The sequence below is a fragment of the Musa acuminata genome, chromosome BXJ3-10 (assembly GCF_036884655.1).
Source record: "Musa acuminata AAA Group cultivar baxijiao chromosome BXJ3-10, Cavendish_Baxijiao_AAA, whole genome shotgun sequence".
In the NCBI taxonomy this organism is placed as follows: Eukaryota; Viridiplantae; Streptophyta; class Magnoliopsida; order Zingiberales; family Musaceae; genus Musa; species Musa acuminata.
Genome location: NC_088358.1, coordinates 32439577 through 32455728, shown reverse-complemented (window position 1 = coordinate 32455728; position 16152 = coordinate 32439577). Strand labels below are relative to the sequence as shown.

The following is a 16152-nucleotide window of genomic DNA, read 5'->3' as shown; positions in this document are numbered from 1 at the left end:
AAGGGCTGATGCAAGTGAAGCCTGGCCTTTAATTACCTCTACAAACAAACCACAGAGAGAGAGAGAGAGAGAGAGAGAGATGAGGGGAGGGGCAGCAATCAATCCTCGTCAAGACCTGATCGGATCGGTCTCATAAAAGGCGAAGGCTGCGACGGTTGGTGCGCACATTACTACTGCATCAAACAGTACGTACAAGTGTTTAAAGCTATCAGGCGAGAGAGATGCGTGAGGGAGGGCTGTCTTCTTGCTTCCTCCGAGGACAGATTGATGGCGACGCCACAAGACTCCATCAAATAAATAAGCTGGTGTAGGAGTTTTTGATTCAAGTACAGGTGGATGTGCGGTGGAGGAGGGATGGGGGTCAATTATGTTTGACAAGCACAGGATTCTCCTGCTCTCCTCCTACCTACTCTTTCGTATGCAGCCCCATATCATCCATGCATGCAGAGTGTCTGTATTCATTCTTCCTTTCCCAGGAACTTGTGGAATCCGAAGGATGCTAATTGAAGAGATCATGTCACTTTCAGTAACGACGTGTGTAGTAGGAAAGATCGGAGAGGAAAAATGGCTTCAGTTTTAAGAAATGATCCAAAGGATCTTGATTTTTCTGAACCAAATGCCACCTCGTTTTCTCTGGCCTTTTGCTTTGAGTGGTCAAAACACAGAAAAACAAAAAATAGGCTTTTTTTTATATGTCTTGTTTTTCTCTTTTGATTCTTGATTTTATCTAAACTTTCTTCTCTCCTCAGTTTTTCTTTCTTACGAAAATTTTATTCTCGAATCTCACATGATTTTCTCTATTAATGTCTTCGTCATCATCATCATCATCATTATCATATTATGATCGTTAACTAATTTTAAATTTTAATTTATTTCTCATGATAGACCGATAACACATACAAAAAGATCCATACGATAAAAATACTAATATTTTGATTGGATTTATACCAAAATATTTCAGTTTGAGCTAATTCTTAACTAATGCTCCTTTTATGTTAGGGTCATGTGTGCTATTTCTAAACATTTAATAAAAACAGTTGCTAAATATTATGGTGTTTTTCATTAATAATTATCAAATATAGTAATAATTTTCAACCCCTAATTACAAATGAAAGTTCAAATGTATTTTTTTTATTAACCTTCCAAGAGGCACACTTCATCCATGCACTACCACAAACAAAATATATAAATTTATTCATCAACTTATTATTATACTTCTAAAGTAGTACATTCTTATGCCTCTGTAAGCCTTAAAATTTTCCATGGCTTGTCCCAAGAATGTCCTTGAACAACATGAGAAGGTGATGGTGAACAGTGGAATCCACCTTTTCATAGACCTTTTCTGTCCATTTATGTGCCACTAGATTATGTTCTGATTTCACTCTGGCTTTCTTTAATTCATATTGTACTTATATATATATATATATATATTTTATTTATATATGTGTGTAAAAGCTGCATTTGTTCCTCAGGTGCTGCTGTCCTTTCTTGTTATTTTTTTCTTCTTCTTGGTAGGGAGGGAGGTGATGATGTGCTTCTTTTTGAGTCCCATACCTTATAATAAATCATGTTGCCTCAAGACCATGTTTCCCTTGGTTAAGTAAGGGCCACCCACCCACTTTATTTGGAGCCTAATTAGCTTGCTCAAATAGATAAATTAAATTACTGATGGAATATTGTGGTAAGACTATTCCCATTAATGAAAGTCTACTACCTTATATCATCAATTTTTTTTTATCACCTTAATACTCTTGATTATATGTTGTATATCTCATTTTCTATTTGGTCAAAGAGAAATTTTTATAAAGAATAAATTTTTGATATGAAACTAATTGATATTAATCTTTATCCATTTTTTATATGAAACTAATTGGAGATGTTCAATTTATTAGTAAAGATAAATTGAACAATAGTTTAATTTATTTGTCACTTTCACATAGGACTAACATCTATTTATAAAAAAAAATTCTTAGAAACTTTAATTTTAATATCATATTAATTTGTTAAAAACAATAATGATAAAACTGAGTTAAACTAGTAATTTTTAACATAAACAAGACGAGAAACCAATTAGATTTAATACTACAAACTTATTAGGTTTGATCATTCAATAGCATAAATTTATTTGTTATGCTGATTAAACTGAGTATATGCCATCCGATTAGTTGCCGTGAACGTGAGATTATTTTTTTATTTCTCCTTCTATCTTAATTTTTCTACACAGGAATATTTTGGTAATACGAGTTGTCTTAATTTGTAGATTGTATTGAAGTTTAATTTTATATATAATTACTTTTGACTTTAATTAATACAAAAAAAAAAATTATCATTAAAAAATGATAGGCTTTTGTTTGTCCTGAAGTCGAAAGACGTATGCTTATTTTGACAAGACTAATGTTTCTCATACATGCACGCATTGCGACGACCTCCCACTTCACGTGGTGGTGGGTGATTCAGGGTTAGGAAAGAGGCAAAGAAAAGAGGGGCGGTGGCGCTTGGGGCGGCGCCTCCTTCCTTGGTCCTCTCTTCTTCCACCTCACATGCATGGTCAGCAACTTATAGTAAACCTCCTTGCGTCCGTAGGCCAAACTCCTCCCCACCTTTTTCCCTCGCAGAGTTGGGGAAGGGGGGGGCATGATGCGACCTTGTGCTGCTTATCTTCTCGCATTTCCTTCATCGAGGATCCCAGAAAATGATGCATGCCATCACCACTCGATCGATCTTGGTGTCATTACTGAAATCATTAAAACAGTGTAGGGAAAGTAAGTGAAGGTGTTTTTTGCTCTACTTTTTAACTAAAGGCGAATCATTCTCGTCATATCTAAATTGGATAGGAGGAAAAGCTAAGGAATTCATTCATTTTTTGTGATCTCAACTTCAATATTGTATTCGTTATTTAATGGATAACCATTAAAAGCATACTCAAATGCTTCATAATATCCAAACAATTGACCGATTACAGCAACCGCGGCGGAGCGCAGCGAGTTTCATGTGGTTTCTTCTTTCATTTGGTGGCATTAAAGCAGTGGTTTTGTTGCACTAATTAATATCTTAACTCTTGTGATAGATAGATAGATAGATAGATAGATAGATAGATAGATAGATACTACATTCAAGTCTTAACTTTTGTGTCAACTTAAAGTCAAAATTGGAAACTGTGGGAATTTGAGATAAAACCTACAGAATTCAAAATATATATAACAAGAGATATATATATATATATCTTTTTTTCTTAAGTTGAAATTGGCTGTACAAGGATTTGCCAAAAGTCAGAGATTTATTAGGGTTAATAGAGCTGGATAGGGGACATTTGACCTACTTGCCAAATTGATTCGACCCAAATTATTAGTTCCCAATGAGGTTAACCCTAACTTGATCCAAACAGTTTGAGCCCGCAATTCAAGAATCACACCCGAACCCAAATCAAATTCAAATCCCTCAATAGATCAACGCATGTGTCCAATTTGGACGGCAGTGGAATACTCACACCCTTTCTTTGACCCCATCACACACACACACACACACCATTCTCTTTTTCCTTTCTCATATCGTATTGATCTCTATCCGACTCATTCCTTCGTCCACCTCCCGCTGCAACGACTACGAACGCCCAACTTAATCCCTTTGATCCCACTTAACACTATGTATGCATTCCGAAGCCCTCCTCGAATAGCTTTTAATGTACTATAAATCTGCCCCCTCATTTAAGAAAGCTTTCCTTCCCCCATCACCCCACCTCCTCTTTAACTTTTTCTAATTGTACTTGCACTCAGCTGCCCGCAGGAGAAGAAGAGATTGCCCTCGCCGACGATGGGATCTCCCGCTGCCGCCGAGATCCGTTGCTCCTCCGGAGCCCTCACCCTCCTCCGCCTCCTCCTCTTCCTCATCGTCCCTCTCATTTAGCTGTCTTCCTCTTGCTCGAGCTCCAAAGGTCCCGCCCGCCTTTTGCTTCTTATGGTCAAACACCCCCACCGGGGTCTCCGCAGAGCAATCGGGGATCGGCTGATTGGCTTTGTGGCTCCTTTTCGGCGTTGCTTAGTGCTGCTTAAAGTCATTGGATTTTGGAGGACTCTGGATTGCGTTTGTGTCTCAAGTTTTTGTACATAATACCATCCGGTTGCCGGTCAGAGAAAATTTTGGTCTCTTCGGCAGGGTGTGGATTTTCTGGCTTTTGATTGTTGTGCTTCGTGCTTGCCTCTCTTTGATTTTTGGGACCCGAAGAACCCGGAAGGCTTGCTTTTTTTTTTTTTTGTTTTGGTTTTTGTATGATCTCTTCTCGTTTGGAGTTTGCGAGAGATCTTGACAGGGAAATAGGAAAAGTTTACGGAGGGAAGGGGAGCTGCTAGGTTTCTTTTATGACTGCGAGCGGTTCCTGTTTATGGGAGTAGTCAACTACCCGATTCTCGATTTGATACTAAAGGTCAGATCTTGGTTGAGCTTTCCACTGGACGTCTTATCGGAGTCTTTGATGTCGTCCGGCGGTGATCCTGTCACATGCTGCGAGTGCAGAGAATTGGGGTTCGGCTACCGGTGCCAAAGTTGTGGCCGGTTGCTCTGCCGGAAGTGTATGCTCGGTGCTTCTCCGGTGCCGGACCGAGCAGAGCAGAAGCCCGTTTTCTGTAACTTCTGCTTTCGAGGTGACAATGGACCTTGGGACGCAGCGCAGCAGCGTAGCAGCACGTGCGCCAAAATTTATCCTTTTGTCTCACCGAAGTCGCCACTCTCCAGATCCAGTACTGACAGGCTCGGCCAATCGGAGTTGCGAGAGTTATCATCTCCGCGCCCTCTTCGTTGTTCGACTAATAGGTAATTCACCGACTTTTTATAGCTAGTCTTTTATTCTCCATGATATGGTTGGTTGGTTCAGATTTTGTCCTGTTTTCTTGTAACTCTAGGAATTACGAAGAAGACGAGGGTGATGATGAGGGGAAGCAGTTTTTCACCCCATTGAGTGTGTTCTCTCGAGATACCTCTGACATAGAATCCATGAGCATTTGTGCTGGAAATGATTTGTACTTCAGGTCAGCAAATTCAAGTCCTTTGGATAGCCCTTGTAGGCCTGTTGAACAAGGGTTGGTTAGTTCTTTCTTGGGAAAGAGTGGCCTTTCAGATCAAGGCTCTCCAGAGCAGCTGAAAAAATATGGAGCAGATTGTGAGGAATCGCCAGAGAATTCTGGTGATATCTCTGGCAATTTCCTGGGATCCCGGAATCAAGAAAGTCAAATGGCTACGCATAACTTTAATTTTGAAAATGATTGTATTTTTGACCCTCCATTCCCTGAGGATGAACAGGATGATATGGAAACCAGTTTCTTTGGATTTAATGACGAGGATGATGATGTCGGGGAGTCAGCTAAACTCTTTAAATCTAGTAGCTTCAGTAGTGACCCAATGCAGACCAAAGAGAAGTCTAATGAATCCCACAAGGAGGCTTTGCGGACTGCTGTTCATGCACATTTTAGGGCTCTTGTGTCACAATTATTGAAGGGAGAAGGCGTCCATTCTGGGGTTGACTTAGAGGGGCCAGACTGGCTGGAGATAGTATCCTCACTGGCATGGCAAGCTGCAAATTTTGTCAAACCAGATACTAGCAAAGGTGGTAGCATGGATCCAGGTGATTATGTGAAAGTCAAGTGTGTAGCATCAGGAAATCCAAATGATAGGTATGATTTCCCTTTGCTATTTTCTCTGCGGGTGGGTTGGGAAGATACCATCCTCTTTTTCTTTTGTAACCGTAGACTAATGTTTGCTCATAATATGAACAGTACCCTAGTGAAGGGAGTAGTTTGTACTAAGAATGTGAGACACAAACGCATGGTCTCGAGGCATCGAAACCCTAGGTTGTTTCTTTTGGGTGGAGCATTGGAGTATCAAAAGGTTCCAAGCGGATTAGCATCTATAGGAACTCTACTTGAGCAGGTTATAGCCTTGGCCTTTGGAATTCTTATGTCTTTTTCTTGTCTCCATTAATTTTGACTCTATTTCGGCATACACAGGAAACCAATTACATGAAGTTAGCTCTTTCTAGGATAGAGGCACTTCGGCCCAATGTGCTTCTTGTTGAAAGAAGTGTTTCCTCATATGCTCAAGAGTATCTGCTGGGGAAAAAAGAGATATCTTTAGTGCTAAATGTCAAGAGGTCACTTTTAGAGAGGATATCACGATGTACTGGTGCTCAGATTGTTCCATCCATTGATAGTGTTGCTTCAGCAAGGCTTGGACACTGTGAAATGTTTTGGATAGAAAAGGTGTATGATGAATCTTCATCTTCCAAACATCGGAAGAGGCCCAGTAAAACTTTAATGTTTTTTGAAGGCTGCCCACGACGTTTAGGGTGCACGGTAATAAATAGTTTTACGTGCTATTTGTACTCGATCAAGTATCTGTGTGCTAAGACATCCTTATCTATGCATTCCTATTCGAGTGAACATGGGCTGCAATAATTTATGCGAAAGTATTGAAAGACTTGATTGATCTTCTCTAACTTGTCAAATGTCACTTCCTTATCCGGTCCACAATTTATATGCATTGAAATGATGGTCCTTTTGACTTGGTCAAGAAATTGTAGGAATTGATTACAAAATAACATGCCTTAACATCTTGTTGCACTGATTATGTAACCTAAATGCAAATTTAATGCGTCACTAGCTGCAATGATTGCTTTTCCAATATGGAACAATAAATGGCTGCTTGAAAGCCTCTGCAAATGCATCTCCTTTTTATTAGTATATTCAGCTGCTTAAATCTATAAAGCTGACATGTCGTTTAGTTTAATGTATGAGGTAGTGGTGAGATGGTCGTTTGATGGTCCGCTTTATGATATGTACATAAAGTTCATTTTTGTTCTTGCTGAGCCTGTTGATCTTATTGAACCAAGACATGCATCTTTCCGGTTGAATCTTGGACTTGCATCATGTGTTACCTTTAATGTTTACACTATCTTCTGCTCTCTTTTCATTGCATCAGTAATCCAACGTTTAGTGAATCTATATTCTTGAGGGCAGATATCAAGGGGTCTGGGATATGTTTAATAACCATAAATCTTTCTTCCTTTCTTTCTAGTTGCTTTTAGTTTTTCTCCTTCCCCACTTGGTCCTTTTTGTCTACTTTTGCCTCATGCTTTGCTGCTACTCAGTTCAGCATGATTCTAGCTGTTTGTATAAACTGGATTTAGTTACTGCTTCCTCGAAAGGGATTCGACCATACATGCATCCATGGTTATTCACATCTCTCACTGCATGATATGGTAGAATAATTTTAAAGGATCATCACTTAAGTTAGATGGTAAATCTTAAGTTGAGTAAGCCCAATTCAGAAGAATTTTAGTAAGTCTAGTACAGGCTTGCCCCATTGCCATCTTGACTTTGTTAACAAGTTTGTGACTGAAAAACTGTGGCATGCTTTTTGTTGCTGTCATCTCTGCTTGCTTATTTTCAGCTGGTAAATTAACATATGTAGTTCACATTGTTTTTCATTCTACATATATGATTGTAAATTGTAAATTTTACATTTTTGTGCTTTTACAGATTAATCTTTTGTAATTTTCTGTCTTTATGTGTCATATATGTTGCCTAAATTAGGAAGATAATACAAGCTTGACTTATCTCGTGGTAGTGTGGCATAATAGTAACTGGAAAATTCTTGTACTTTTGCATTTTGTCATTGTGGTTCTTTATTTTTCTATGTTAACTTAATATAATTTCTGTAGGTTCTTCTAAGGGGAGCATGCCTTGAAGAATTGAAAAAGTTAAAGCATGTTGTTCAAAATGCAAGCTTTGCAGCATATCATCTATCATTAGAGACCTCATTCCTTGCCGATGAGGGTACAGCTGAAAATAAGCAAGCAGATGAATTTCAGTAAGTCTAGTACAGGCTTGCCCCATTGCCATCTTGACTTTGTTAACAAGTTTGTGATGGAAAAACAGTGACATGTTTTTTGGTGCTGTCATCACTGCTTGCTTATTTTCAGCTGGTAAATTAACATGTATAGTTCACATTGTTGTTCATTCTACATATATGATTGTTTACATTTTTGTGCTTATACAGATTAATCTCTAGGAGTTTGCTGTCTTTATGTGTCCTATATGTTGCCTAAATTTGGAAGATAATACAAGCTTGACTGATCTTGTGGTAGTGTGGTTAATAGTAACTGGATAATTCTTGTACTTTTGCATTTTGTTATTGGGGTTCTTTATTTTTTCATGTTAACTTAGTAATTTCTGTAGGTTCTTCTAAGGGGAGCATGCCTTGAAGAATTGAAAAAGTTAAAGCATGTTGTTCAATATGCAAGCTTTGCAGCATATCATCTTTCATTAGAGACCTCATTCCTTGCAGATGAGGGTGCATCACTTCCTAAACTTCCTATAGGGCCTCCAGTTACCTTGCCTATGAAGCTTACTGAGGCTGATGACTTTGTCTCATCAGCTTCTAGTTTGGCTGCCTTTGCTGAACAAGGTGTTGGTAACAGTCATGAGAAAGATAGGTCATGCGGCAAACTTGACATAGAGAGCCAGGCTATATCATCAGATATTATGCATTTGAATAAAGATGTTTTGGAGCATAGTTCTGAACAACAAAAATACAATAATTTGTTTGAGCATACCAGCATTCACGATATTGATGGCTTTTCTGCTCCATATTCTGAAAACAGCGGGGGCATTGCTTTTAGATCTACTTCAGATATTTGCTATTGTGGGTCAACAGGTTCAAGATTTGAGTTTTATTGCAATGAGCCCACTTCCTTTCCACCTTTTCCTATTGAATTGAACAATCACCAAGATGAAGTGCTGGAGAAATTAGTAAAAGAAAGAAGCAACTTAGCTAGTGACCGACTTAGATCAGATGATGAACATAAAAAATCAGATATTGCTATCAAGAATGACGTTCCTGGAGACTACTTCTCAGCTGCAGACAATCATCAGAGCATATTGGTTTCCTTATCAAGCACTTGCATTAAAAAGAGTAGAGTTTGTGAGCGTTCTCAACTTTTCCGCATCAAATTTTATGGTAGCTTCGATAAGCCCTTGGGGAGATATCTTCGTGGTGACTTGTTTAATGAGGTAATTTATTGTGCCGATGGAATATGAGTAACCCTCTTATATGTTTCCTTTTCCAGATTCTGATATACTATATTTTCTCTCATTAATGTCAGACATATTGTTGTCAATCTTGTAAAGACCCAACAGAATCCCATGTTCGGTGTTATACTCACCAGCAGGGCAGCCTTACTATTATGGTCAGGCGACTTCCTTCCATGAAGTTGCCTGGTGAACGTGATGGGAGGATATGGATGTGGCACAGATGCCTCAGGTGTGAAAAGGATAAGGATGGAGTTCCTCCAGCCGCACGCAGAGTAATCATGTCTGATGCTGCATGGGGGCTTTCTTTTGGGAAATTTTTGGAGCTTAGCTTTTCGAGTCATGCAACTGCTAACCGAGTTGCAAGTTGTGGTCACTCTCTACAGAGAGACTGCCTTCGGTTTTATGGGTATACAATATCTGATGATAAAGATTATCCAGTCTCCTGTTTGGTTAACTTCCAATGCAAATTTCAATTTCATTCCTTTTCCTGTGGCAGGTTCGGAAGCATGGTTGCCTTCTTTCACTATTCTCCTGTGGATATTTTATCTGTTTGCTTACCACCGTCAGTTCTGGATTTCACTTTCCAAATTCAGCAAGAATGGTTGAAACCGGAGGCAGTTCTGGTATGCTGTTTGGTTTTGCATATGAGTTTTGTGCACATCAAATATTATTGCTGTAATAAAAGTTTGTGATTTTACTCACATAGGTATTCAATAAAATAAATGCCTTGCATGGTAAGATATCTGATGTGCTCCATGCAACTGAGAGGAAGATCATGACATCTGAGGATGAACCTTTAAAGGCAAGCATCCATAGGCACATTATAAAGCTGAAGGAATTGCTTGAAATAGAAAGACACGATTTTGATGTAAGTCCAACAACACTTGTGCTTTAAAGATTCTGTTTGCTTAAAGATTTTACGTTTTGTGACAATCTGTTGAGGGCAACTCCGTATACTGAGCAAAGTTTCTGTCTTATGTGGTAATAGGTCTTGCTTCAACCAGTTATAGTTGGGAATACTCAACCTTTACGGGTAATGGTTGACATCTTAGAGCTTAATCGGTTGAGACGTGAAATTCTATTTGATTCTTACACGTGGGATCGTCGACTCTATTCTTTGGGATTGTTGTCCAAAGAAAAAGGCCGTACCATCATTGATTCACAGCTTACAGATATTTCATCTAAAACCAATCTGAGAGAATGGAGGGAAGAAATGCTTGGGAAAGATGGAACATTTGGAAGAGAAGTTACTGACAAGTCATCCTACTTTTCAGCAACTCAAAAATCTAGTTTTTCAAAGCAGCATGAAGAGCTTAGCTTGCGGGTTATGGAGTGTAACACAAACAACATGGTTGAAATGGACCTGTCTATTGAATCCGTCGAAGGCTTTGCAGGCTCAGCAAGTTCTAACTTTGTTTCTAGTAATAATGATGGATGGGATGATACATCAATATTTGATGACACTGAAAGTACATTTTTGGAGAATTCAACTTCACCATTGTCTAGTCTATCAGATAAAATTGATTTGGCATGGAGTGGTTTGGGTCAGTTAATGACGGATCAACTAAAAGGTGGTTCAGAAGCTGATACATCTGGACCTTTGATGGAGAATCCATGCTACAGTAGGTTAAAGTCCCCATTAAGAGTTTATTCATTTGATTCTGCTTTAAGATTTCGAAAAGGAGTACATGGTCGTTTCCTTCCTGCTTCACTGCATTTGCCTTCAGCAAAATCATTCGATTTCTCTGGAGGTCTTGCTAGTATGCCAAAGGATCCGATTACAATCATGAGAAGAGCCTACTCACAAAGTTCTCCCAGTACAGTTCAGAGATTGGATGATCTTCTCAATCACATACCTCTACGTATCTCATCATCTTTGGAAAAGATAGCTGAAGGGGCACGGTTGCTTCTACCTCAAAATGCTCTTGATGATATTGTTGTTGCAGTTTATGATGATGAACCCACCAGTATAATATCCTATGCTATAACTTCCCAAGAGTATAATGACTACATAGTGCCTAGTTTGGATGAAACTGTCTCTTGTATGTTGAGGAAAGGAAGTAGTGTTGTTAATATTGTTGGTGCAGCAACTCAACAATCAAATTTGCAGTTTCATTCTGATGTTGGACCTGATGAGCCTCAACTTTCTCGGGTGAACCCATTAGATCCTAAGGAAACACATTTCAGAATTTCTTTTGACGATGATTATTCAATTCCTTCAGACAAGGCAAAGTTTTCTGTTACATGTTATTTTGCAAAGCAATTTCATGCACTAAGGAAGATATGCTGCCCAAGCGAATTGGATTATATACGTTCTTTGAGCCGCTGCAAGAGATGGAGTGCACAAGGTGGTAAGAGCAATGTTTACTTTGCCAAGTCATTGGATGAAAGATTCATCATAAAGCAGGTCACCAAAACAGAGTTAGATTCCTTTGAGGATTTTGCTCTTGAATACTTCAAATATCTGACACAGTCCATAACTTCTGGTAGTCCCACCTGCCTTGCTAAAGTCCTTGGTATTTATCAGGTTAGAAACTGCTACCATCGTACTTCAGTTTACAAACATATAATGTGAAAGAATCACTCTTGCTATTTACATCTTTTCTGTATCAGGTGGCTGTCAAGCATTCAAAAGGTGGGAGGGAAGTGAAAATGGATGTCATGGTAATGGAAAATCTCTTTTTTAAGAGGAATGTTTCAAGAGTTTATGATCTCAAAGGCTCATTACGCTGCCGTTATAACCCTGATTCCTCGGGAAACAATACAGTTCTACTAGATTTGAATCTATTAGAGACAAAGCCAATATTTTTGGGAAGCAAGGCAAAGAGAAGATTGGAGCGAGCTGTGTGGAATGATACTTCTTTTCTTGCAGTAAGCGAACTGTTTCATCTTAACTCTGATAAACAAAATCTTTTACCATTCTTAATTTGAATACTTATTAGACATAAAATATCTGACTTCTTGAACTTGAGCCAAATAATTTGAAGATGCCTCATTGAAACTTTACAAGATATCTTGGGCAGGCAATTGCAATATGGACACAGAAATCAAACTGTATTGTTGTGTCTTCGCTAGCTTATGTTGATATCTATGCCAAATTCTTCTCGTACGAAATTATACAAAATGGATTTTGCCCATGTGATTTGGTATACTCAATTAGTTTGAGCACTTATTAGTTGCTTAATCATATATTTTTTGTGACAACTAAATATACATATGGTCTTAATTAATGCAGTCATATGATTCTTCTCATAATTAATCTTATGGTTGTTTCTGCATAAGATACCTTGCCTAATTCTTTAACCAGTAAATAATGAATTAAATTCCAGCTTATTGAGCTGACATCCAATATCGTTTACTTGCAGTGCCATGCAACTCTCTGTAGGTGTTTCTTTTTTATCTTTACTTTTCTTTTTCTCCTTAAATACATATCCAACCATTAAGCTTTGATGATAGCAATGATCAGCTTGGTGGCCCCGATGCATCCAGGTCAGCATGTGTGAACTGTACAGTAATACAAGGACGTTTAAAGTAAGGTATGCAATTTCGAATAATACCGCCCAGTACGGGCGGTACATACCGGTCCGTCAGCTTACCGGTACATGGACTGTTCGTTACCGGGCGAAACGAAAACATATATATATATATATATATATAAAAGGCGACGTCGCGTCGCCTTTTTCGGCGATGTCGCCGAGGCGACGCGACGTCGCCTTATATATATATATACCGAGCGGTATACAGTTTCGTACCGTACCGAGCGAATGTCGAAACTCTGGTACGGTATGAAATTGCATACCTTGGTTTAAAGAAAATAATTATATTTGGAGAGAGGATCAGGATGATGACAAAATCTTGATATCTCATTTTTTTACGACATCCCTATTTCCTATAGACGTATGGATTACCTTTTATCGTGTAACCAGCCATTAAGCTTTGAAGATAGCAATGATCCCCTTGGTGGTCCCGATGTCTTCAGATCATCATGTGAGTATGTGTTGACTAATAGAAAAGTCATATAAAGAAAAGAATTCTATTTGGAGGTTGAAGTTTCAGCAGAAAGCCAATCATCTCTCATGACTTTGAAAAGGTTTTTAATTTGAGAGCTAATTAATATTTAGGCTTTGTTCTTATATTTTCTTAATCAATTAACTGGAAAAGTTACACATTACTTAAGTAAGCCGATTTATTATATTGGCCAATGATAACTGTGATGATAAATAGGTGTTCAGTATTCTTAATCTTTTGTTTATGTGAGATAGATCATTAACATTTGTGAATTGTTTTGACTTATCTTCTTTCTGGAAAGACCATGCCTGATAAGACTTGCCAAACCGTACACAATCTGATTCCCAATGATTCAAATTCTGGTCAGTACGTAAGGACCAGCATTAGACCATATGATCTGGTATTGATTGGTATTTAATTTCTTTATATTTCTTTGGTTGATACCGGGCATTACAGGTTGTTATGTTGCTTGTCACATAGGTATCGTTAACACTGGTATTGGCCTGAGATTTAAAACCTTTTTGACTCCTAAAAATTTCAGATTAACTAGCATCATTGAATTAGAGGAGAGGCTTATGCTAGTTTCTGTTTTATTCTTTGACAATCATCTTCAGCACGACAACAGTGAGATAACCATTCAACTTGAACCCTGTTATGCGTGCAGTTCTGGTTTCTTGGCCAAAAAGACCAATGGTTATGCACTGATGGGTGAAATTTTTTGTTCACTATACTTGGAAGTCCCAAAAACATAGTTATTTTATTATTTTGTTTAATCCTATCTCTCCACATTTTGCAGTCTATTTATGTCATGGACTACTCGTTGCTGGTCGGCATCGATGAGACACACAAAGAGCTAGTGATAGGAATCATAGACTTCATGCGGCAGTATACATGGGACAAGCAACTTGAAACATGGGTAAAAGCCTCTGGCATCCTTGGTGGCTCGAAACATGCAACTCCAACCGTAATATCTCCATTGCAATACAAGAAAAGATTCAGAAAAGCCATGTCAAATTACTTCCTTACTGTCCCTGACCATTGGTCCTCTTGAGTCCTTTTTCCAGCTGCAAGGTATTCGAGGCATTGTTTCAACAGTAATTATAGATGAATATACCATTACGAGCTATTCTACAAAGATCAGAGTAGTTACCTTCTTACACTGTATTTCATTGATTTATTCAATCTTGCCCTACTTGTATCATGCTTTTTGAATTCGATATATGGGGACGAGTTTTCTGAGCATCAAGCATTGCCTTTTGCCCTGCTTAGCAGAGTCTGTATTCATCAAGTTGCTCAATCGTCACAGTTGCTGTAACATGTAATCTCTGTTAAGCCCTTGTACTCTCAAACTTTAGTGCATGAAGCAATTGTGGATGACAAACATGAAAGTTTCATTCGGTAGTGACCTAAAATGACTGTTCATTCATCAAATATTACTTCTGCACTCGAAATAACATTTTTCTCTGTTTTTCTGTTTTCATGCTTACTGCTTATTCTTCACCAGGATTCTCTGCTGGAATAATCAGCTCTCTCTATTATTTCAAGTTGCTAAAGCACGACGAGCTTATTTGGATTTACTGCATGACTTGTTTGATCATGAAATTTAACGTTGGTATGCTATCTAAAGATCAAATAAATTTCAATATTTTATTAACTGATACATTCGTAATGTTTATGATTTCAGTCCAATTCCCTTCCGGTGTCTCTCAATCTCATTTGATGATACCTATCAGGTTGTACCACTGGTGTTCTTTAGTACCCTCTTCTTTGTGTTCTCGAGTGTATTTATTATTTCTCAGTTAACATATGAATCTTGGATCAATATATGGTGTATGATCCTTATTTTGGATTCGTGATCTTATTGGATTTGGATTCTATGTGAATTTAACCCTTAACAGTTTTCTTGTATATTCATCTCCCTTCGTTTCACACAAGTATTTTAAATATCGATTATTTATGTTTGGACGACGATCTTGCATTGCTCGAGATGTTAGGGATGGAGGAACAAGGAAACGATAAAAACAGAATATTACGATACAATTAAAAAAAAATTCTTTTGATCAAGGAAACCGATGTAGTATTTAAACAAGAGGATATACATAGAATACTTACCAGATATTTTGAAGTATATATCCCTCGTCTTGCTTCATGAATTATGATCTTATTCATAGGATCTAGGGGTAACTATCTCATTCCGTCATATTCTTAGTACTATCTACAACATGATAATTACTATAAATCAATTCTCGAGATACCTAAAATTTCAAAAAAAAAAAATTAAGTCGAATCAAATCAGCACTCCTGCTTCATTGTGTACTGCAATGCAAGCTCATGGAGATCACATGATCTGGAGTCCACCGAAGCCTATAAAGAAGGGATGTGAATCCATCCGCAATCGACAACCAGAACGATTAAGCTGCTACTGTGTCGGTGTGCAGTGTGGCTCCCATTAACTCCATTCTTTGGAGGTGGGTTCCCAAAGGCTTTTAAGCTTCTGATGCCGGCCGTGAGGGGACCGAGAACCGCCCGCTGCCCACCTCCCACTACGTCTGATCCACATGTACATCACTGCAAGCTTTCAGTTCCCATGCCTCCACATCGTATACCCTTCACGGCGCAGCTTCTCTCTCATCCGCCGGTGCCTCATCATGCCTGCTCTCTCCTCAGCGAGTACGTGGGGGATAAAAGAGAAGCTATTATTATGATCGAGTGGGAGACGCTGTCATACATGTCGGGGGTGTGTGTGTGTGTGTGTGTGTTCGGTGAGCTTTAGGGTTGGTAGGGCATTGCCCGAGGGATAAAAGTGGGACGCGGCTTCGTCCGACGCATGCATGCCGTCGTCTGTTGGGTGGCCGCGCGTGGCCGAGTGGTGGAAAGACGGGCCCGCCGGTGATCCGCTCTGTGTAGGCGAAGAGTGCTTGTGTCGTCATGGGTGATTCATGTGTGACGACGCTTCCTTCGTCGAGCAGTGTTGCGGGTACTCAATTCGGAGCTCCGAGATCCAAACCTACGTTCGACCCATCATCCATGGGAGTGTACATCTTCACTTCGGATCCTTCAACAT

General features: G+C 38.8%; 1 protein-coding gene across 1 annotated transcript; it reads left to right on the top strand.

The window, feature by feature from the left end:
- The first annotated feature begins 3693 nt into the window (after positions 1 to 3693).
- On the top strand, positions 3694 to 14482 carry LOC103969594 (putative 1-phosphatidylinositol-3-phosphate 5-kinase FAB1C). Its single transcript, XM_009383172.3, has 11 exons — positions 3694 to 4806; positions 4896 to 5663; positions 5766 to 5919; positions 5997 to 6341; positions 8226 to 9059; positions 9152 to 9486; positions 9577 to 9703; positions 9787 to 9948; positions 10069 to 11607; positions 11694 to 11951; positions 13885 to 14482. Exons 1-11 carry the CDS (start codon positions 4379 to 4381, stop codon positions 14137 to 14139), a joined length of 5205 nt encoding a protein of 1734 aa, XP_009381447.2. The 5' UTR covers positions 3694 to 4378; the 3' UTR covers positions 14140 to 14482.
- Positions 14483 to 16152: the final 1670 nt, after the last annotated feature.

Coding starts and splice junctions, on each gene's coding strand:
- LOC103969594 (XM_009383172.3), top strand. CDS start 4,379: ATGGGAGTAGTCAACTACCCGATTCTCGATTTGATACTAAAGGTCAGA. Junction 5,920..5,996: donor TAGGAACTCTACTTGAGCAG/GTTATAGCCTTG, acceptor CGGCATACACAG/GAAACCAATTACATGAAGTT. Junction 6,342..8,225: donor CACGACGTTTAGGGTGCACG/GTAATAAATAGT, acceptor TAATTTCTGTAG/GTTCTTCTAAGGGGAGCATG.